General features: G+C 61.9%; 4 protein-coding genes across 5 annotated transcripts; 1 reads left to right on the plus strand and 3 right to left on the minus strand.

Moving 5' to 3' along the window:
* Positions 1-1009: 1009 nt before the first annotated feature.
* On the minus strand, positions 1010-2104 carry ATP5MG (ATP synthase membrane subunit g). Its single transcript, XM_074848662.1, has 3 exons — positions 1946-2104; positions 1663-1823; positions 1010-1190 (listed from the first exon to the last, which is right to left on the minus strand). Exons 1-3 carry the CDS (start codon positions 2007-2009, stop codon positions 1092-1094), a joined length of 324 nt encoding a protein of 107 aa, XP_074704763.1. The 5' UTR covers positions 2010-2104; the 3' UTR covers positions 1010-1091.
* A 404-nt stretch (positions 2105-2508) lies between these two features.
* On the minus strand, positions 2509-14262 carry UBE4A (ubiquitination factor E4A). Of its 2 annotated transcripts, XM_074848660.1 has the most exons (20): positions 13939-14262; positions 13671-13847; positions 13326-13438; positions 12540-12692; positions 12259-12418; positions 11860-12062; positions 10792-10983; positions 9633-9966; positions 9284-9410; positions 8042-8349; positions 7077-7209; positions 5929-6116; positions 5430-5530; positions 5229-5342; positions 4928-5089; positions 4357-4531; positions 4076-4256; positions 3492-3639; positions 3095-3252; positions 2509-2953 (listed from the first exon to the last, which is right to left on the minus strand). In XM_074848660.1, the coding sequence occupies exons 1-20, from the start codon at positions 14060-14062 to the stop codon at positions 2824-2826; spliced, it is 3381 nt and encodes a 1126-aa protein (XP_074704761.1). In that variant the 5' UTR covers positions 14063-14262; the 3' UTR covers positions 2509-2823. The 2 variants fall into 2 exon arrangements, with proteins under 2 accessions (XP_074704761.1, XP_074704762.1); XM_074848661.1 differs by lacking the exon at positions 4928-5089 and having other exon boundaries at positions 13939-14261.
* Positions 14263-14993: 731 nt separating this feature from the next.
* LOC141933862 (G protein-activated inward rectifier potassium channel 4-like) lies at positions 14994-21991 on the minus strand. Its single transcript, XM_074848945.1, has 5 exons — positions 21910-21991; positions 18665-18875; positions 17821-18038; positions 16520-17714; positions 14994-16397 (listed from the first exon to the last, which is right to left on the minus strand). Exons 3-5 carry the CDS (start codon positions 17992-17994, stop codon positions 16060-16062), a joined length of 1707 nt encoding a protein of 568 aa, XP_074705046.1. The 5' UTR covers positions 17995-18038; positions 18665-18875; positions 21910-21991; the 3' UTR covers positions 14994-16059.
* Positions 19071-21105, plus strand: CLDN25 (claudin 25). Its single transcript, XM_074848946.1, has one exon. It carries the CDS (start codon positions 20068-20070, stop codon positions 20740-20742), a length of 675 nt encoding a protein of 224 aa, XP_074705047.1. The 5' UTR covers positions 19071-20067; the 3' UTR covers positions 20743-21105.
* Positions 21992-22008: the final 17 nt, after the last annotated feature.

Here is a 22008-nt window from a genome sequence, read left to right on the forward strand (position 1 = left end):
GGAGAAGCGAGGCCGGACGCCGAATCTGGGCAGGGGTCCCGTCGCTGCCCTTGTCGCAGACTCACCTGCGCAACTCGGTGAGTTCATCGAGCCTCGGTTTCCCCATCTGTCACGTGGAGGTGGCCTGTGACCAGCTGTGACCCACAGCTGCTGGGTCAGGAACCCTTCTTGTTAACAAAAGAAAAAAAACCAAGTTTCCATTGCTGCCACCAAGGACCTTCTGGTCACCAAATACAAAACGCGTGAGCTCACCTGTGTGACCCGTCGGGGGCCCAGGAGACTCGCTGCTGGGACGAAGCTCTGCTGCAGGGAGAGGAGAAATCGCTGCGCTGCCGCTGCGGCCGCCCTGGAGAAGTTTGGGTCGCTGGGGGCACCCAAGGTGGGGGCTGCAGGTTCACAGGGGAGCCGAATGCACGACAGCAGTACCGACAAGAAGCGATACTGACTGGGAACCTCCTTCTAAGACAGTAAGAGCAGAGAAGTCCTACCCACCGGGACTGCTGGCTTCGGAGAGCTCCTCCTATGAATTATTTTCTGAACACACGTCAGAGTGCAGGGGACTCACCAGGTTTTGTACACACGTCTACAAAAGCGGGTGGAAACCGGGCAAGCTTGTGGATTTGCAGAGAGCTGACAGCTCCAGCTGGCGGCGAGCCGAGGGGACAGGGACAGTGGAGTGCCGCTTACCTTCACAGATTTCCACTCAACAAGTCGCACCCCGGAGCGGCAGAACCGCCTGGAGTAGCGCTATGCACCCCACGACACAAGCCGGGGCAGATGGCTGGGATTGTGTAAATAACGCACTGGCGTTTCTTTCCCGCTAGCTGATGCGAAATATGTTCAGAAACAAACGAAAGCGTCTCAGTTGGAATGCTGGGCTCTCAGGCCTTCCCTAACGCTGCTGCTGAGGTGCAGCCGTCGTCCAGGGAATGGGCCCAGGCGCGATAAGAACACGGGGTCGGGATGGGCTCGTGCCCCGACCGCCACAAAAGACCACAACAGCTCGACATCAGTTCCTGGCTTTATTGTCACAGACCCCGTTACAGACTCGGGACCACGGCCCCAACAAGGGCGTGGGTGGGGGTGAGTCTTCAGACGTTGTACCCGATCAGGCCACCCTTGCCTATGATCTCCCCGATGTAAAACCACATCAGCACCTCTGTGGCCACCAGACCGTTCCTCAGCGCCTCCTGAGAGGAAAAAAGCCACCAATTAGACCACCGGCTCCCGCGACAGCTCCCTGCTTCGCTCCTGCAGTCAAGCGGCATGTATGACCAGCAAAGCCGTCAACCAGTGCACAAGGCAGGAGTTTAAGCGAAAAACCAAAAAGTGCCTTGGAGCGTTGATTGCATTCAGCCACCCCTCAGCAGATGACGTCATTAAGATGGGCTAAAATGTGCATTACAGCATCGCTTGTTGTTCGGGGGTTTTACAGTCCTTTCCAAAGGCCGTTTCTTAACCCATTTATGTGGGAAACACGTCCTTTCTGAGGGTGACCGACGACACCGCCTGCTCCAGGCGGTTGGGCTGAACCAGCCGCCGAGCGAGACTCTCCTCCCGCGGGCGGAGAGCGGCGGGGGCCCGAGGGGCACGAGCCCGGCCTAGACGAGGGGGGGGCGAGTTTAGGCAAAGCCGACGCGACAAACCGCTCTTAGCCCTTACCCTGACGGTGAGCTGCGCCAGGCGGCCGCTCTGGAAGCTCCTGACCACGGCCTTCATGCCGTCGATGGCGCGGGGGATCTCGGCGGGGCTCGGCGGGGCCAGCTCCACCCTGGCGTAGTACCAGAACGTGGCCAAGCGCGGCTTCGAGTAGGCCACGGCGGCTGCCGGGAGAGCGGAGGGGGGGGAAAAGCCGTTTGCCGGGGGGGCGATGCCCGCGGGGCCGCCCCGGGCCCGTCCCTCCCGCCCCACAGCCGCCCCCCCCCGCCGCCCCCCCGGCGCTCACCGCTGAGGAGCTGCGGCCCGCGGGCGGCGATGCGCTGCACCAGCCTCTGCGCCGCCTGCGCCATGTTGCGGGTCCCGCCGCTGAATGTCACCCCTCCGCCGCCTCCCAGGACCCCGCCGCCGCGGCTGCCCGCGCGCCGCCTGCCCGCCCGGCGCCCGCCCGCCCGGCGCCCGCCGCGGGCAGCCCGCAGACAGGACCCCGGGCCACGTGCGCGGGGCGGGGCGGGGCGGGACGCTCCGCCGCGGGGACTACGGGTTCGAGCCCCGGGCGGTGCCGCTCCCGGCCTCGGCCCACGGACCCACTCGCGTCTCGCTCCCCGCGCGGGGGGAGGCGGCCTCCCCGCCGCCACCGAGGGGCTGGGGCCTCCCTCCTCCCCGCAGCTGCCAGACCGCCAGGTGTAAGATATCTCTGCTTTTAATTCCCAAGCCCCAACGCTTGGCAAAGAAACCCTGGGGAGGTCGGCGCTGCCGTCCCCCTCCAGCCCGCGGCGAGCCCCGGGAGCGGCTGCAGAGGCAGCACTTTCCCCTGATCGAACGCTTACAGAGCTGAAACACAGCCACGGGTCAGAGGGAGGTTTTTGGTGTGGCTGGAGAGGAACATGGCCAACGCACAGAACAAGGAGAGGGCCGGGGCACGGGGCCACGCAGGAGAGGCTGCGGTCTTCCGCCCAGGCAGAGGCTCAAAGCTGTAGTGCAGTGGGAAGTCTTAGTATTAAAGAGTAAAGTCTTGAAAGGAAGAGACAGAACAAGGGAGGGAAGGGAAGGTCCTGGGAGAGACGCCGGAGGCGAGTTGCAGAGACGGGCTGGAGCTCCAGCCGCTGCCCCTGCGAGGCATGGATCTCGCCGGTGATTGTAGGTGGAGGGCTGAGATCCTGGTTTTCAGTCCAGCGTGTCCTCCTTCTGCTTCTTCCTCTCCGCAAGCCACCGCTGGATCTTCTCTTTAAGCTCTGTGTTTGGTCTGATCTGGTCCATAGTGAGGGGGCTCCGATTGAAAGGATCCGTCTGGTCGCTGAAAGACAAAGCACCGGGGGGATTATCTGGACAGTCCCAGCACTAGAAATTAAAAAAAAAAAAAAAAAAAAGGAAGGCAGGCCAGGATGAGTCACTGGACAGGCGAAATGGATCCCCAGCAGGTCTCGGGGCCGTGTACCTGAGGAGGTGCCGGGCTATAGTGGACCGGTCCACGGTGACGCGGGAGGAGGGCAGGACCACGGGGTCCGACATCAGGGTGCTCATGATGGGGTCCAGGAACTCATCGCAGGCGTCCGCGTACGTCTCCTCCTCCTGCTGCTGCCGGTCTGCAAGAGACTGCCAGGCCCGCGCAGCTTTTAGAGACTCGGTCTCCCTGTCCTTTCTGAACCAGGTTTGCTCCGAACGTGCAGCGGAACCATCTGCCCGTGTGTGCTGGCAGGGAGCCCCCCCGGCTGCCCTGCCCCACTCCCAGAAATCCAGCTCTGCGGCAAAGACGCAGTGATATGCAGACGGAAAAGGATGCCAGGAACCCGTTCTGCGTTTTTTTGCGAGCTGAAATTCACTCTGGTTCTCACCTTGATCCTCTCAGCCAGGTTACTGAAAGACACGATCATGTTGCCGGGCTTGTTGATTTTCTTCAGAACCCGAACGGTCTGGGCAAAGAGCGTTGGCGAATAGGAGCGTCCGTCCTTGGGCACCGTGGCACAGAAGTTCTCCTCATCCCTGGACCATGAGCAAAAAGACAGCAAATATTGAAGAACTCACATTCATCGGGCTGCAAAACACAGTGCCCACAACAGCTGCGTTACCACAGCAAATAACTCAAAGCCAGGGAGCTCAACCATAATTCAGCATTTCTCCCGGGCCCTCTCCTGAGCGACCCACAGTATGAACGTAACCGCCATTGCGCTTCACTTCCGCCCCCGCCAGCTGGGCTGCCGCTGCCCTCCCGGGCAACCGACACGAAGATGGCTACAGGAGAGCAGCGCACGCTGCGAGAGGCCGCCGAAGGCCCGGGAAGCACGCAGAGCGATTCTGCCGGTGCCGTTCCTGGGGGAGGCTCCCGCCCCGCCCCACAGCGGGCCATGGGGCCCCGCTCGCCACAACATCCCGGGATGGCTCCCACGAGCCCCCGCGCCAGCCCCTCCTTGGCACCTACCCAAGGTTCAGGTAGATGGTACAGATGTCAGAGACGAGCTGCTGCGGCTTGAAGTCAAACTCGCTGAAATCCTTCACCTTCAGAGCTCCCATTTTAGGGCCAACCAGGTGTTGCAGAAAATAGTTCAGCATGGAGATGATGCGCTCGGCAAGGAAAGGATGCACGAAGAGGGACTTGATTTCTGGAACAGAAACCAACAATCCTGTCAGCCCCACAGCGATCCCCTCCTGCTCCAACGCCCTGAAACCAGGCGCACAGGAGGGAGGCGCTGCTCTCCCCACCTGAGGTCAGGAAGGCCAGAGTGCCGATGGTTTCGTTGGACATGATGTTGTGGAAGCGCGCCAGCTGACCAAACATCTGCAGGCTCGACTCCTTCTCGCGGCGAGCCTCCTGCGACAGGCCGTCCCACTCGCCACGGTCCTTCTCGATCTGCTGGACTTTGATCTTACTGAGGTACTGCAAAGACATGGCAGGGAAGCGTCTGGGGGAGTAGGCAGGTAAACGGGCTGTGGTGGCTAAGCCAGACCTGGTCCACGCCGCTCCGGGCCAGCGGAGGACAATTCGGCCCATGAAAGGTACAACAGAAGGTTTGAGAAGGCCTCTCCCCACCACCCACGTTTCATAAAACACAGAACGTTCGCTTGGACGGCAAACCACAGCGAGTCCAGAAATGGTCATGACCAGATGGGCAACGTCCACATCATCTGTCTTATCCGCCAGCCTCCCGGCAACCAATTCCATAACATTTCCCAAAAAAGCCCTTTCTAGCAGCAACAGGCACGGAGAGACCATCCGTGCACCAGGAACACGGGTTCACCTGGCACTCACCCTGTAAACCCGAAGGACAACTACCTGGGGACAAGAGGCCTTTGTTCGGATAAAGCACCTGCGGAAAGGCCAAGGGGCCTGGATGATCACAAACCACGGAGGTTGTTTAAAGCCTGGCTGCGCCCGATCAGCAACAGGCACGTTTCCTCGCAGCAGGGGTGGGCCACGCCAGCCCAGAATCGTTTCCTGCAAGCACAGACTCATCGGGCAGGACCAGAGCGAGCTGACCATACGGTTCTGGGGGAGGTCAGTGATGCACCCGGCCGCCTGCAGCGGGGCGAGAGCTGCTGCTTACGCGACGCTGGCAGCGCGTGCTCAGCCCTACCTGTATGGCTTCATCCAGCAGGAAAATGGCATCGTTCATCAGCAAGTTAAGGAAGCGCAGGAAGAGCGGGGGGTTCATGGCCTCCAGGTTCTCCGAGGCGTAATCAGCCAGAGCCTGGACGGACCGAGAGCATGGTGAACGCCGCGGCGCAGTCCCGCCCAGAGCTGCGCACCCCCGCTGACGCACGGCCCCGCCCCTCACCTTGATGCTCTGCCGGTATGAGTCCGTGCCCCACATGTACCTCAGGATGGGATACATGGGCCGGCGGTAGTTAAACTTCTGTTCAAACTGGTGCGGGTCACCTAGACGTAAGCAAAAGGAAGAGTGTTTCAAGCGGGTGGTGGGCACAGGCAGAGGCTGTCAATTCCTTCTGAAATAAAAACCCGGCTCCCGTACAGGGCAGTGAAATCTGTGACCGATTTTGGAGCGGTAGGACCGACCCCACGCTAAAGGAGGGCGGGTGAGGACCCGTGACCAGTGGTGCTGAGCTGCAAAGCCTGAGCTCTGGCCGTTATCCTTCTGAGACACGGGCTCTGCACAAGCCGCACGTTTGGGAGGACCAACGCTCTGCTGCAGCGCCACCCGCCCAGCGCAGCCGAGCGAATCGATTCGTTTGTTTGCACCTACATACTTCAAACCTTGGAGACGTCCCCCTGCAGACGTTACAGAAGGAAGATAACTCCTCCCCTTCCACGCTTACCCGTGAACTCGATGTCCACGAAGACTTTGATAAGCGCCTCGGCGAGCTGGGCAGCATTTTGGTACGAGCAGAACACGCGCTTGCGATGAAACACGCTGGAGACGAGTGGGTTCTGGGCCTGATCTAAGTGAGGCATCACAGCCTCCAGCACCTCCGCCAGCTTGGCTCGCAGGTGAGGATTTTTCATCCTGTGAGAGAAAACAACACCATGAATCCAGGATGTCATGAGGGCTGGGGCGCGGGACCAAGCTGTCAAGGAATCCCCCGCGGAGCTGCACCCACCTGTGCAGGAGCGCCCGCTGCTGCAGAGCTGCGAGGCGCACGCCGGCGCCCTGCGCTCGGTCCGTACCGGAGCCAGGGGCAAAGGTGCCCGCTCGGTACCCACATCTGGGTGCCAGAGGCGGCTGGGACAGCGCCGCGGCCACTTCCCTCCCCCCCCAGCAGCGCACACCGCTCAGCTGCAGCTCCTGCGTGATCCCAACTTGCCGCCCCAGCCGGTTACTTGCCACCCAGCGACTCGCTTCCTATTTCCTCCGCCAGCCCAAAGCGCTGGGCGGGCTGACCCTGCTGTCCCCTACAAACACTGAGGTGACGGCATAACTGTCCTCTGCTGCACGTGGGGGACAGAAGCCAAACCCCAGCCCACGGCCGTGCCGCAGGGAGCTGCAGGAGGAACTACAGCCCCCGCTGGCCAGGAACAGCGAGAGCCGCCCCCCGCGAGAAACTCTGCTCCGGCCGCCGCCAGGAGCTCGCTCTGTTTACACACGCGACTGTAAACCAACCAATGGCAGAAAACGCAGCGTTGGCGGCCACGTCTTATCAGGGAGATCAATAAAACTACTCCGTGTCCTGTGCTCAGTTACTGCAGCAGCCTGCGCAGAGATACCCCAATAGATCAATCCCTACAGCTCTGAGTGAGGAGGCTCCTGTGTAACACAACTCAACAAGCACTCAGACGCCAAATCCCCTTTGCACCCCGCGTCCTTCGGGCAGGACCTTGGTCGCTGTGGGCAGGATTCAGCTTTTCCAGAGAGACCAACGCACTGTACAAGCCAAGCCTCAAGACGTCACCAACATCGGCACTCAGGCCTTCCCCACTGGGTGCTCTGCAGACCAGCCCCAGGGTGCACACCCGGGGCAGCACGTACCTCTCCACGTCGCCCATGAAAACGGTAACAAAGTGAAGGATGTGCTCCAGAGAATCGGCGGAAGTCTCCAGGATGTCATCAGCGAAACGCCGCAGGAAAATGAAGAAGTCGCCCAAATTATCGGCAAAGAACTCTGCAAACAGAGGTTGTACAGGAGTTCTTCCTCTGGCAGCTCGTTTTGCCCTTTTCTAGCCTCCCGTCTGCTCTCCCCTCACCGCACCAATTCTGAGTAAAGTTTCAGGAACTAACTAGCTGTGTCCGAACACCGCAGTCGTGAAGGATGCCTGGCCTGATGAAATCAGCAACGCATGGGATTCACTTCACCTCCCTCCCAACTCAGGTCACTTGTGGGGTGAGACCCAGCAGCTGTCTGCTGATAGCCCCTGCTGTTACACTAAAAAACCCCAAGGGAAAGGGATCTACAGAGATCAGAAACCTCAAGGGGGATTTTTTCACATAGAAAGAATAGTAAATCAATACGGTGTTTGGGGAAACTCTGCAACTCGGCTGCGAGTGGGATCTTTCAAAGCGTAGCAGCATCAACACCGGAAGCATGCCCCCTCCAAAATCCCCTATTTTAAGGGGCACCCTCTTCCATGAGAAGATTTTACACGAAGATGCCACCAGCTGTAGCACTGTGGGCAGAAACGTGGTTCCCGGGAGGGCTCTCGCAGTGCTCACCCAGGTGGTACCTGGGTTACAGCCTGGAAGGGGAACCTGGAGCTCTCCCTGGAGCTGCCGGCAGTCTGAAGCGGCCGCTGACCCTCCCTACGCTTCCTTGCGCCCTCTGGACCCCTCCTTTTCAAAGCTGGGACGTCCTTTCTGCCTCTCAGGGTGAAGAGGAAACCCCAGTGCTACGAACACCTCGAGGCATCGGGCCGCTTACGCGTCACAGCTCTAAACCCGAGGAGGTCTGGACGCAGCCGACGGCATCAGAGCGCCGCCCGCGGGACGTGCGGCCTCACCTGGCACGTAGGCCAAGGCGCTGCGCTCCACCTGCGGCAGCGGGAAGCTCAGCTCCAGCGGCTCCGTCCCCTGGTTCCCCACCGCCAGCTGCACCAGCAGAACCGCCATCGACACCTGCAGGTTCAGGCAGTTTTGCAGCATCTGCGGCTCCGTCATCGCCGTCTTGGTGGAGAGGTAGATGGTCATGAGGCGCTCGAACTGCTCCCGCAGGCTGTCGGCAGCCGGGCTGGAGCTCTGCTGAGCTTCTCGCCACGCCACTTGCAGGCGGTGAAGGCTTTGGTTTATCTTCACCATCTGGTCGTGCAACCTGCCCAGAAAACAAGGCCAGGAGGGGCTGAGACGAGACGGACGGCCACCCCAGCGACACAGGAGCCAGCGCACGCTCGTACCCTGCTTCTGAGACGGCTCCGCACGGCCCCACTCAAACCCTCCCCTGCAGTTCCTCTGGCTGGGGCTCCGGCCATCGTGGGCCTTTAGAGAACGGCGAGCTGGGGCTGGGGAGGAGGCCAGGCCCCGCCGAGGAACAGCAGCGGCTCGCCAGCGGCCTGGCAAACCATCGGTGGCTGCGATGGCCCCTGGGGGGCGCGGACAGCGAGCCGGCACGGCTGCGAGCCCCCGAGGGTACCAGGTCAGGGATCCCGCAGGCCCGAGACATGCCTGCGAGGCAACATTTTCAGTTTCCCAGCAACGAGCCACTCACGTAACTTTTTCCCTGATTTCTATATTTAGAGAATAAACCAGAAGGGGACGGAGCTCAGATCAGTGGTGACCTCACAGTATCCAGGCAACAATTCGTAGAAGGAAGCTGAGAAAAATAGCATGTTCTGGTGTCCAGAAAATCCTTTCCTGGAAACAAGACAACTACCTGCTTCTCATGCAGCCCATCTCCTGGGGCAGTTCGGGGAGCTCGCGGCAGGCAGGAGCTCTGCCACTGAGATGTTTCTGGTAGAGAAATAGGCCCTTTCCCCCGAGGAGAGAGGGGAACGGAGCGACCCACAGACACCCAGCACTTGGCTCTTACAGTTCTATAAACAATGTGGAGCCCGTAAGACCATTCGTGTTAACTGTGAGCAACTGCGGACAAAGTTTCCTTCTGAAATCAGCCAAACATCGGTCAAAACGTGCAGCGAAAGGTACTCGGCAGCTCCACCGCCCCGCTCTGCGTTCTGAGCATTTACTGAAAATTTACATGGGCACTCACGGGAGCCAAGCCGCACCGGGCGCCATCCGAGAGCAGCTACCTGTGGAAGCCCAGGTGGAGGGTGTACTGTGTGAGGACCAGGTTTTCCGTCACCAGATTGTAGCTGTTGGCAAACTCCGGCTCCTGCTCGCTCAGGGCGGGTATCAAGCACGTTTCTTTTTCCAAACCTGGAATGAAAAGCGTCTTCGGGTCAAGCCCTCCCTGGCAGCGCTGACGAGGAGAGAGCTGGAGACACAGAACGACTGCTGGTGGTGCCAGGCAGCGTTTCACTCGTACCCAGCTCTCCCCTCGCTCCTCTTCAGTCACACCTTTAACTCTCCCTTTACCGGCAGAGGCTGAGGAGGCACCTTGCGAGATGCCCTCCTTGCTCCCCCGAAGTTTGGGCGCACCTTTCATGTGTACGTTCTTGCTCCTCCTCTCCTCCTCGTTCAGCTCCTTCAGGGCACAGTACGTAGGGTTGAAGGTGAGCAGCCTCGGAGATTTGGGTTTGCAGAAGGGCTGACACAGCTTCAGGAGGGCAGCTCCCAAGTTGAGGAAGAAGGCATCCGAGGCGTACATCTGGAAGAAGATCTCCGGCATCTGGTTTGCCCAGATTTTGGTGCGGCCCGCGTTCGCGTGGAGGCAGTTCCCCAGCCAGGAGAGAATCCTGTGCTTCGTCTCTGGAGACAGCTGCAACAGGTTCTTCAGCATCTGGTAGATCTTCTCGTGGAACTGGGCCATGAACTGTTACGGGGAACAGAACAGGGTGGAGGGGGTCATCGGCGAGATTGCTCGCTCAGGCGCTCAGAGCTCGCCCAGGGCAGGGCCTTCCCGCAAATCCCGGCCAGGACACCTCAGTTAATCACCCGTCAGACACTCGCGTTACGAGCGGGTCAAATCCTGAGGCCGGCAGCAAAGAATTGTTTGGGACATGCTGAGAAGCACAGTTGAGAGCAAGTTGTTTCCACAAAACAACCCAAAATTCTTAACACGTTTTTGGCAGCAAAAATGACCCTGAAAGAACGCGTGGCTGGGAAAACCCCTCTCTGTGACCGCTTCTGCACCCCAGTCTACTCCTGTATTTATATCCCGTGGCCTCACCTACCAAAACACCCCCAGTGCTGCTCCCCTGAGGAAGCTATTTACTTTCATCATGAGAGAGAATGTTGCCTGCCACTTACTTTCTCTGCTGGGGAGTCAATTAGCGTTTTAATTACAGGACAGGTAGAGAAAACTATTTCCTGGTGATTACAACAGCCAAAGTAAATCAGCTTCACACAGCACCTCCAGTTCGGGTGGTGGTATCTGTGGCACAAGTACCTCCGGACCCTCTTCCCCAAGCTCAGACAATGCTCTGATAGAACAGGACTGGCCTGACACGAGGCCTGGGGTGACAATAACCCGAGGGAGCGGGCAAGACCGTTGGCACGTTACAGCTGGAGAACCCAAAGCGGTTTTGTGACTTGCTTAGTCACAGGCAGATGATTAAAGAGGCAGCAGTGGGACTCCAGCCCAACACCCTGTCTTTAACCTCCAGGCAATGAGAGGCCGACAAGCGCTTCCGCCCACCTGATGGATGTTGGATTCCTGCACTTTGATCTCCTGCGGGCTGGATCGGGATGGATTCAGGAAATATCCATGGTTCTCCACGACGCCGGGGGTCTTCAGCAAGCAGGAGATGTTTAAAACAGCACCCAGCAAAGTCTTCTGGTACATCTGCCCGTTGCTGGGGTCCTTGGGCTGGATGTAGCCCGCGAAAACCTAGAGAGCGCAGGAGGACATGCCGACAGTTGTATAAAATCCCAGTAAAAACCAAAACCAAGCTTACGGGTTTGGGGCAGGCTATCAGAACGGTGAGAGGGGTAAGAGCACACGCACGAGGTGTTGTGCCCTGTACCGTCGGTTCCACCCCAACAGACTAGTGTAGAAGAATTTTAAATATAACCTCTGGTATATTTGAAATAGATTTCAAGGCCTAGTGAAATGTGTTCAGGACTGAGCGATCTTGTAAGGCAACCAGAATGCTGCTCAACAGGCCTGAAAAGTGTTCTTAGCCTACTACTTGCATAGTCCCAACCCAAGGCTGGTTTAAAACCCAGTCAAGCTAATCATATAGAAACAGTTTTAACAAAGGATGATTAATTGACTAAACACAGGTGTTTTGCTAGATTAAGAGAATTTAGTACATAGAAACCGCTTGCTCTGCCTAAGCTTTTAATAGAACATCTTGAAGTCTTTCTCAGAATTGTGCAAGATGAAAACTAGTAGAAGATGAAGATGATGATGACCCAAAAGATGACACTGAAACTGAAGCAAGAATTGGAACAGAACAATAAGAATCAGCTGAAGCTGTGAAATATAATGGACTTTTGAAATTGATGAAGAATTACGAGCTAAGAGTTTGTGGGAAAACACCAAAGACTTTTGTATTGCATAATGTTATGTAGAATCATATATAGAGAAGGTGGTTTTTGTTAGCCACTGCCACTCTCTGAGGTGACGGCCCAGCTCTGAGTTGTTAATAAAGCCAGCCTAGAGATACCCCCAGTCTGCTGAAATTCTTTAACAATTAGGTCCTGTAAACGTGCCCCTGCAAGCGGGACCCGCGAGGAGCCCTCGTCAGGCCAAGGCACCCACCTTTGCTATGTCCTTCTGCTTCGTGAAGTAGAGGAGCACGTCGAGGTATGTGTAGAGCAGGATCTGGCAGAGGTCCAGGTCCTTGATCCTGCCCAGGAGGATATCAAACACTGGAACCATGACCTCCCCAAACGTCCGCACCTCCTCATCCATCGTTAAGGCCTCTATGACCTCCTCGAGAAACTCCGTCACGTCCTCGAAGTCTAGCAGGGGGAAGCAAGGCTGTTACTCACGATCCCCCAAGCGGCCGACCCTCAGCGTGTGTATATGCGAAACGCAGCCCTCCCCCGTAGCGACAAGGGGAGCCAAAACCTCGCCCCCCTCCACCACGCTCTTCCCGCAGGCTTCAACGCAAAGCCTCGCTGCGGCGGCCCAGCGGCACGGCCTGGCCCGACTTACGCGCCCCTCTCAGCGCCTCCAGCATCAGGTCCACCAGCTGCTCGTACACGTTCTGGTTGACGTAAATCTCCGGGGTGAGGAGGACGGTGCGAGTGTTTGACACGGTCAGGTTCCGGCAGCGCACGGCGAAGGGCAGCAGGTTCTCCGGGACCTTGGTTATCTGCACAGGGAGAACGGGACAGAGCTGGGGCCCCGGCACCTGCTGCTCATTGTTAGAGCCGCAGCTCGGTCACAGAAGGTGGGTGGCGAAGCTGCCTTCTTCCTCAGAAGCCCCTGCCCACCTCTTCTCTTGCCCTCTGGAAACAGGCGTAGAGGTAGCGCAGGATCTGTCTCTCTCCTGCGTCCCGGTCAGCGGAGAGGTTCTGCGTGCTGGCGGAGGTCATGTAAATCAGGTGGTTTCCAGGCTCCTGCAGCAGCAGGCGGGTGAACAGGGCCTAGGCACCAGCAAAGATGACGGAAAGTGAAACAGCCCCGGCAGAGAGACAATCCCTCCACAAAAAGAAGCCCCGCGTCAGCACAGGCTACGTTATTTCTGCTCGGGAGAGCTCTCATTAGGTAACAGAGCACTAGACCAACAGCCCTCAGGCTTGCTCCTTGACTAAGCAAATTCTGCAGCTCCCTTTGAGAGCAACAGTAGCCCTAGCAAGAGTTATTTTCACTGGAAAACCCTCCAGGAACGACTAATGCATCTGCAAACGATGCCAAGCATGTGCATAAAAGCGGATCACAAGGTTCTACCTGGCAGCGCAGGAGACGGCGCAGTGCCCCGCTGCCGGCAGCACCTGCGGCTGCGGGCGAGTCTCCCCTCACGCCCCATCTGGGCTGAATTTGTTCCCCTGCCCATCCCCAGCCGACCTGCGCAGCAGCAAACTCCCGCAGCCTCGGGGAGCAGCGTGGCCGAAACCTTCCTCAGTGTCGTACGCCAAACACCCCGTGGCCGTTTCCAGCCAAGCCGCCACCAGCAGCGCCCCGCTTCGCACACGGGCTGCGTTCAGGGACCATCTTGAGGAAATAAACCCAATTCCTGCCACCAAAGCAAGTGCAACGCCCGCGGCCGGCGGCCCTACCTGCTCGACGTTGTCCATGTCCAGCCAGTCCTGGTCGTCCAGGTCCGCGGCCATTTCCTCCAGGTAGACGCAGCGCGCCGGGATCCCGTTCCCGCTCTTCATGCTGGGGTCACCTGAGGGAGACGTGAGCCAGTTGGCACCCCCAGACTGTGGGGAATGCGCCGGCGGGCAGCGGGCCCGGCGGGCAGGGCCCTGCCCCGGGCAGAGCCGCAGGCCGCCGCGCTGAGGCACCCTCTCCCTCGCCCAGCTCCCTCCTCCTGTTTCGGACGGGCCCGGCCCGCGCTGCCCAGCGCAAGGGGATCTCCCCAGCCCCCTCAGCCCCGGGCGGGGGGCTCCCAGCCTCACTGTTGTCGAGGGTGATGAGGAAGATCCTCTGGATCATGTGGTTGATGTTGAGCTGCTCGCACAGCTCCCGCTGCGAGCGGAAGGAGCGGCTGATTTCGGCCACCGAGTAGTCGCAGTCGTCCAGGCTCTCGGAGACGCTGTTGTCGGAGTCATCTTGGCTGACCGACGCCTCGTCGCCTGCCGAGCAGAGGACGGAGCCCCTCAGCGCTCCGGCGGGCGCAGCCTCGGCTCCGCCGGGGGCACCGGCGCCGCCCGCCCCCCCCCCCACCTGTCAGCTGCCGCAGCTGCTGCTGCTTCTGGACGGCGGCGAAGTGCTTAGCGTCGGCGATGGAGCCGAAAAGGGCGGCGAAGGGGTTGCTGGAGATGCTGTTGTTGTTCTCCTGGTCGGTCATCTCCTCTCAGGGCCGCGCCATGCAGGGGGGCCGGGGCAGGGCTGCGGGCAGGGCCCGGACCGCCCGGGCGGCGCCGACCAGCCCCCGACCCGCTCCCGGGGGACGGCCCGCTCGCTGCGAAGCCGCCGACCGGTGCCGCGGCCCAGCTCGGCGCTCAGCGGGCCCGGGGCGTTCCGCCGCTCCGCCGCCACCGGACAGCGCTGCGCGTCACGCGGCGCTCCGCAAGTGACGTCACCGCCACGCGCCGGAAGTGGGGGCAGCGAGGAGGCGGGGAAGAAGGGCCCGGTGGGCGGGGAGAGGGCGGGCGAGCGGCACCGCCCCCTGGCGGCGGGGGGGAGGCAGCGCCCGGCTGCGGCACCGCGGGGACACGGGGACACACGGACACGGGGACACACGGACGCGGGCCCTGCGCGTTTGCAAACCTCTGCGTGATCCCCCCGTTTGTGTTGGTTATCGTCCCGGCGACCAGCGCGTGTGAATGCCAATGATATGCAAATAGCCTAATTGGTATGCAAATCATCTCATTGATATGCAAATTGTATAATTATTATGTGGTTATGTATGCATGATGGCATGCCTTTCATTTGCATACGTAAATACCTGTTTGCAGTTCCATAAAGATAGCAAAACATGCTCTTTTTTTTTTTTTTAATTTTTTTTTTTTAAAACAATTTTCCAAACTTTTTTTTAAAATTTTTTTTTTTTTTGGGGGGGGGTGGTGTCTGTAGTTACATATGAGTGTGTGAGAAAGCAGCTCTGTGTGGCGCGAGCTCTCTCGCTCACACCCCCCCCTCTACACCCCCCCCCCCCCACTATACATACACACACGTACACTGCAGGGTGCCCTTGGCTGGCCCCAGGTCCCCACCCAACTGCTCCATCCTCAGCGGGGCGGGGGTGGGGGGTTATAAGATGAAAAAGAACTCCCAGGTTGAGCTAAAAGCAGTTTAATAATTTAAAAAAAAAAAAAATCAAATTATGAATGCGGCAGCAAAGGACCCCAAAAGGATCTTGGCTGCTCCTTCCCATCAAGCGACAGACACCAAGCGCAGTGCTGGGGGGCTGCTGTGGGGAGGGGGGGCACTGCCTGCGCCCCCCCCCGACCCCTCGCTGAGCCCCCCCACGCCAGCGGGACCTGGGACGGCCCAAACGCAGCCGCTCTGCAGCGTTTTCCTGTGATTAGTAATTAGTGGCGTGGGCGGGTCTGAGGAGTTACCCTGTGCTGGGGGCCTGGGGACACACACACAGACACAGACACAGACACACACACAGACACAGACACAGACACACACAGACACACACACACACACCCCCCGGGTAAGGCCACCCTCGGGTGCCCCCCCGCCGCGGCTGGGGCACCCCTGTGCGGGAACGGCTACTGACCTGCCTGATGCCATTAATTTAATTCTATTGATGTAATTAATTTAATTATATCAACTTGATTCTGTTAAACTGTGTCTCAGCCTCGGGCAGCACCGGCTGAATGTGACAGTTTCCTGATTGGGGGGGGGGGGGTGTCCTTGGGCAACGTGTGGGGCTGGGGGGCACTTTGGGAATGTTGGGGCAGGGGGGGGTGTTGGGCCTGGGGTGATGCTGGGGGGTGTGTGGGGCGGTGCAGGGGGTCCTGGAGCCACACGTGGGGTCACAGCTGGGTCCTGCTGGGCACAGGGGGTGATGCTCTGTCACCGGGGCTCCCCCTGAGCAGCTCCCCGCCCCCGGCCGGGGTCTGCGCGGCCCCTCGCCAGTGTTGCACGGACAAACCGAGCGCCGGTGGTTTGTTTGTGGGGGGTTTATTAACGAAGAGACTTTCATCCCCGCTGTCCGGGTCTCGCGGCCCTTCTTCCACAAGAACAACTCTGTGCGAACGCCGCCGCGCGTGGGGTGGGGGCGAGGCCGGCGCGCCCCGCGGCGGGGGGAGGGCTATGGCACTGTCGGTGCGGGACCCGCCGCCGGCCCCCGCCGGGCTGGGCGCCCCGTCCCGCAGCCCCTGGAGCGGCTCAAGGGTTGGCCCCCGGCTGCGGCGCCTCGTCCCGGCCGCCCCCCGCGGCGCTGGGCCCGGCGGGAGCCCCGGGGCCGGCGGCGGTGCCCGGCGGGGCGCTGGGCTGCGGGACGGGGGCCCAGGAGAGGCTGAGCACGGAGCGCTCCCGCTGCTCCAGCTCCCGCAGCTCCTGCAGCTCCTTGGCGCTGGCCGCCGGCGTCTGCACCTCGAAGGTCATCTCGAAGCGGCTGTAATCCACCCGGAAGGCGCCTTTCTCCAGGGACATGCAGGGCTCGAAGCGGTACCCCCAGAGGATCTCGTCCTCCGTGTACGAGGTGCGGGCTTGGCACGTCATTCCTGCGGCGAGACAACGGCTGAGCCGCCGCCGCACCGACCCCACCCCCCACCCCCCCCCGCCCCGGCCACCGAATGAGGGGCCTCCTGCCCTGGGCCACCCCCACCCCCTCCGGCCCACTCGCCTGTGGCTTCCACGATGCCCTCGAGGATGATGATGATTTCGAACTGCTCCCGGCGCAGCGACTCGGCCGACAGGTCCCAGAAGGGGCTGCGGCGGTTGATGACGTGGCAGATGATCTGGGGCTCCACCAGGAACAGGCGGTCCTCCCCCGTGTCGTAGCCCAGGTTCAGCTCCGACTGCTCCAGCGGGATGAACTCCCCCTCGGCCGTCTGCCGGGACTTGATCAGCTTGGCCCGGATCTTGGCGTCCACCATGTGGCTCTCCCGCAGGTCCCCCACCCGGAACATCAGGCAGAGCTTCTCGTCGCGGCGGGAGATGACGCAGTTCTTGCTGAAGATGAGGGTCTGGGCGCGCTTCTTGGGCCGCGAGATCTTGACGAACATGCAGCCCACCATCAGGGCGTCGATCATGGAGCCGACGATGGACTGCGCCATCAGCAGGATGACGCCCTCGGCGCAGTTGGCCGTCACCATCCGGGAGCCGTAGCCGATGGTCCGCTGACTCTCCACCGAGAAGAGCAGGGCCGAGATGAAGTCGTCTACGTTCTCGATGCATGCCCGCCACTCGGGATCGCCCCGGTGCCTGATGTCGCCCCGCACCCAGGCGTCGAAGAAGTAGACGGTGCCGAAGACCACCCAGGTGACTATGTAGCACATCATGAAGACAAAGAGGAACCAGCGGTACTTGAGGTCCACGATGGTGGTGAAGATGTCCGAGAGGAACCGCTTCTTCTCCTGGATGTTGCCCAGGTTGACCTGGCACTTGCCCACTTTGGTCACGTAGCGCTGGCGCTGCCGCTTGCTGGCCTGCACCATGGGGCTGTCCTCCTCCAGCAGCTTGCGGCACCGGCTCGGCAGCCCCTCTGGGGCGGGGACGGCGGCGATGGGGCTGCGGGTGAGGCTCTTGCTGCGCGCCGAGCCGGGGATGTTGGGCACGCTCGGCACCTGCAGCGGGTACCAGTGGGTGCCCAGCTCTTGCGGGGTGGCCGGCGGGCACCGGGCCAGATCGCCGGGATGGTGCTGGGCGGCCACGCTGCCATGCCTGGAGGGCGGGGACGGCTCGCCGGTGATGAAGCCGCCGCGGCGGCAGGGCGGGGACAGGTAGTTTGGCATCAGGCTGCTTCTCTTGGCAGCGCCGGCACCGGCTTGCTGCCAGCCGTCCTCCGCCACAGCCCCGGGGGCGGCCGGGAGTTCAGGCTGCGGGGCAGAAAGGAGCCCATCGGTCAGAAATCGCCTGCGGCCACCGCAACCGCCCGGCGGCATCCTGGCCGAGGAACGCCCGAGAGCCCGGCGCGCGCCATACCTTCTGGGGGAAGGTGCCGTACCGGCTGGTGTCGGTGGGCGGCCGGGGCAGGTAAGCCAGCATGTGCTTGGCGGTGGGGGTCTGCGCCGGGGGGATGGAGTTGCTGCGGCCCCGGGGCTCCTCGGGCGCCAGCCAGTCGCCACCAACGCTGTTGCGGTCGCAGGGGAGCACCATGGCGGTGCCGGGGCAGGGCTCAGCCCCGGGCTGGGTGCGCGGTCCTGCCGTGGGGGACACAAAGCCGGGGGTTATTTCGGACGCGGAGGGTGACGTGGGGCTCCAGCCCCTCTCCGCATCCCCGCAGGCCAGGGTCCAGCGGGGCCGCCCTCGTCCGGCAGTGCCCGTGCCAGCCACCGAGCCGTGCCGGGGCGACTACCGGCCGGCACCAGATGGCTAAGCCAATTAGGGGCCATAATTGCATTGCAGAGGCCGGGGAAGGAGGCAGCGGGCAAACTCCGGGTGAGGGCCTGCAGCTGCGCTCCACACTTGGCCCGTGCCGCGGCCGTCATCGCTGGTTCTCTAAAGAGCTGCAAGGAGAAACGGGCGGCCCCGGGTGCCGGGGGCAGAGACACAGACCCCCTGGCCGGGCTCCTTGGGATGGGCTGAGTCCAGCTGGCTCCCCACGGGGAGATGTGATGGGAGGTCACAGGCCTGGAAATGCGACCCACAGGGATGGGGACGGGGACGGAGCGTGGGCCCTCTGCCTCTGCTGAGCATCCCCAGCCGCTTCCCGGGGTGGGACCGCGCCCACGGCACCTCCTGCCAGTGCCGTGGCAGGACCGGTGGCCCTCGGGTCTGACCTCCCGGCCCCCAGCCCCGCGCGGGGCCCGGCGAGAGAGGGACCCACCTCATGTCCAGGCGCAGCAGCTGCCGGACCGGTAGACGTTGTCCTGGGCTCGTGGCTCCCGCTGCACCCCGGCTGCTGCCGGGCATCTTCCCGCCGGCCGCGGACGGGAATCCTCCGCCGGGCTGTGCCGCCGCAGCCGGTGGGAGGGAAGGATGGGGAGCTCGGCGGCTGCCGCCAATCCTGCTCCAGTGGCAGAAGATCGTCTGTTAATCTGTCTCAACGACAGGCACAATTACCTCGAGATGATTTAATCAGAAGGAGCGGGCGCCCTGGTGCCCGGGGGAAGGAGCAGGAGGGGTTTCCCAGCGGATTTCCCAGCTCTCGCCCTCAGGATGATGCTCCCTGTCTGCTCTGGGGGACGGGACCATCGGTGAGGGCTGGGAATCGTCCCCCCTCTCCCGCCTGGCCCATGCTCAAGGCTGAACACGGTCCATGCCCCCTCGCCCCCTCCTTTCGGGGTGCCCCTGAGAAGGTCCCCCCGACGCTCACCAGGGCTGGACCCCCAGTGCCAGGAGGGCTCAGTGATTTACCAGCCCGGCCCCCGATAGCCCCGCTGATAAGAAAGACAGCAGATGAAGGAGAGATTAGTCGCTAATCTCCCAGGGAAGATGAATCTGCAAGCTGGACCCTGCAGAGGGGACACGCGCGGGGGCGGATGGGAGCCGAGCGCCAAAGTTGGGATTTTCCTCATGATGCCGCCCATCCTTTTCCCCCCATCTTTTTTTTTTTTTTTTTTCCCCAGCAGAGTATCTTCTCCCAGGCAGGAGTTTGTGCAGGTAGAGTTCCACAAACTGAGTCCCCTGGTGCAGTGCTGGGTGCAGGGCAGAGTGACCAGGGCCCACCGCTCGTAGACACACCCTCCCTCGGAACCCCTGTCCTTGACGCAGCTCTCGGAGGCTCCTTTGTGTATTTATTTAATGACCGAATGAGGGTCGATGCCTCAACCCCTCCCCGAGGAGAGCCTGATGCTGGCTGCCCGCTGCCCACATCCCGCCTCGGGGTCTGTTCCCCGTCCCACCACGGCCGGAGCTGCCGCTGCCAAGAGGCACTTTCCCTGCCAAGGCTCTCGCTCCGGGTGGCCCAGAGGCTCGGAGGATTTGCGTGCCTCGACTTAACCCTCCCCGGCACAGTGAGGCCGCGGCGGGGCCCTGCCCAGCCTCCCGGCGGGGATGCACCTGGCTGCTCCGGGCGTGCTTTCCTTTTTAGCGTGGAAAAACCAACAACGGCTGGAAAATGACCGTGGCCACACCCCGGTGTCAGAGGAGCCGGCTCGAGTCCGCTCCCCTGGGCGCCAGGCGCGGCCGGCGGCTGGGCGGACGCTGCTCCACAAGCGTTAATGCCCGCGGCCGCCACTCCGGGCGGCTGATCCCGGCCCGGCACGCAGGTGAGCGGGGCGAGGGAGCATGGCCGGGAGCTGGCAGGCCAAGGCGCAGGCCGGGGGGATGCTGCTGGCCCTCCTCGGGTGGGTCTCCTCCTGCGTCACCACCATTGTGCCGCTCTGGAAGAGCCTCAGCCTGGACCTGAACGAGCTGGAGGTCTGGACCATGGGGCTGTGGCAGGTCTGCATCGCCCACGAGGAGGGAGCGGTCGAGTGCCGAGCCCACGGCTCCTTCCTGGCACTGCCCCCCGAGCTGCGCGTCTCCCGCCTCCTGATGTGCCTCTCCAACGGGCTGGGGCTGCTGGGCGCGCTCCTGGCCGCCGCGGGGCTGGAGGGCTGGCGAAGCTGCCAGGACCGGCCCGGGCTGAAGCAGCGGCTCCTGCTCGCCGGGGCAGCGGCATTCGGCGTGGCGGCGCTGGCCACCCTGGCGCCGGTCTCCTGGGTTGCCTACAACACCGTCCTCGACTTCTGGGACGACACTGTCCCCGACATCGTCCCCCGGTGGGAATTCGGGGAGGCCACGTTCCTGGGGTGGTTTGCCGGAGCCTTCCTCGCCGCCGGCGGGCTGCTCCTCGCCTGCAGCGCCTGCTCCGCAAGGGCCGCAACGCCGCCGGCCCCTGCCTGCCGCCAGCCCCCCACCCCACGGGGTGTGGCCGGGGGCCACCACCCCCACCCCAAAAACGCAGACCTGGTCATCTAGGTACTGGGGGTGCCGTGCCCCACGCACACCCCGGCTCTCCCCAGCACAGGGATGGCTCCTGCGTCTTTTACAGGAGGATTGGCTAATCCCTGCGGCAGCCCTGCGGATTTTTTTTCCTTCCTCTGCGTGCCTGCTTCACTTTTTCTTTTCCAAGGAGCAAGAGCTTTCCCCACAGCAGGCGTGGGGCAGAGCCTGGTGAATCCATGGGCGAGTCACTGACGGATGATGCTGCGTGAACTTCCCCTGTGGGTCCCCCGTGGCCCAGCCTGGGGTGGTTGGTCGCTGCGGCCCCGGCAGCGGCTCAGCCCTGGCCCACCCGGGTCCCCCTGATGTATTCACAATAAACGGTGGCGGTGGTCGGCAGCGTCTCTGTGCTCCGGACGTGCAGCCATGTCTGGTGGGAAGCCGGCGCGAGTGGGGAGGGAGGGTGGGAGCTGCGAGGGGCAGCGCTGCCGCTCCAGCGATGCTTCGGTAGGGCCAGAAAAGACTGAGGGGGGAAAAAAGAGAGAAGGGTAGAAAACGAGGGGGAGAGGGAAAATGAGCCCGCTTGCAGGCCTGGTGTGACCAGCAGCACGGGTCATCAGGCTGGATTAACACCGCGAGCCCTGACGGCAGCCAGCTCGCCGCTACAGCGCCGGTTAAACCCGAGTTCAGCGCCGGTTTAATCCCTGCAGGCGCAAAGCCGCGGGCGCGTGACCCAAGCGCAGGAAGCCCCCAGCCGACACCGGCATTCCTGCGGGAAGCAAAGTCCGCTTTCCTCCAAAAGTCCCCTTTTGAAACCTGCCCTTTGCTCAGCCCAGGAGCAGAGAAAGGAGCGGGTGGGCAGGGAGAGAGCAAAGCGATGACCCGCAGGCGCTTCTCACGCTGCCGGGGCTGGGGGCAGCGCCGGTCACTCCGCGCGGCGAGGGGAGAGGCAGGGGCTCCGTCCTTCGCGGTGGCCCCGCGAGCGCCTCTAGAAATGGCCGGTGGTCTGGGAGGAGGGAGCGGTTCACGCCTGCAGCGGCCCAGCCCCGGGGTCTCTGCTCCGACGTGTTCATTCTTCGCAGCCTCAGAAGGACGTCGCGGGTCTCCTCCTTCCACTTGCGTCACCACAACAGGGAAAAAAGCAGAAAAACGAGCAGCCCCCGGCCGAGCGGCAGCGCGTTCCCCGGAGCAGGCCCGGCTCACCTCCGGGCAGCTGGAGCTCCGCAGATAACGGCGCTTCCGCTCCATCGCAAAACCACCGGGAGAGCGCGAGATGCTCCCGCGGGAGCCATTCATTCTCAA

This window comes from Strix aluco, chromosome 23 (genome assembly GCF_031877795.1).
Source record: "Strix aluco isolate bStrAlu1 chromosome 23, bStrAlu1.hap1, whole genome shotgun sequence".
Taxonomy (NCBI): domain Eukaryota; kingdom Metazoa; phylum Chordata; class Aves; order Strigiformes; family Strigidae; genus Strix; species Strix aluco.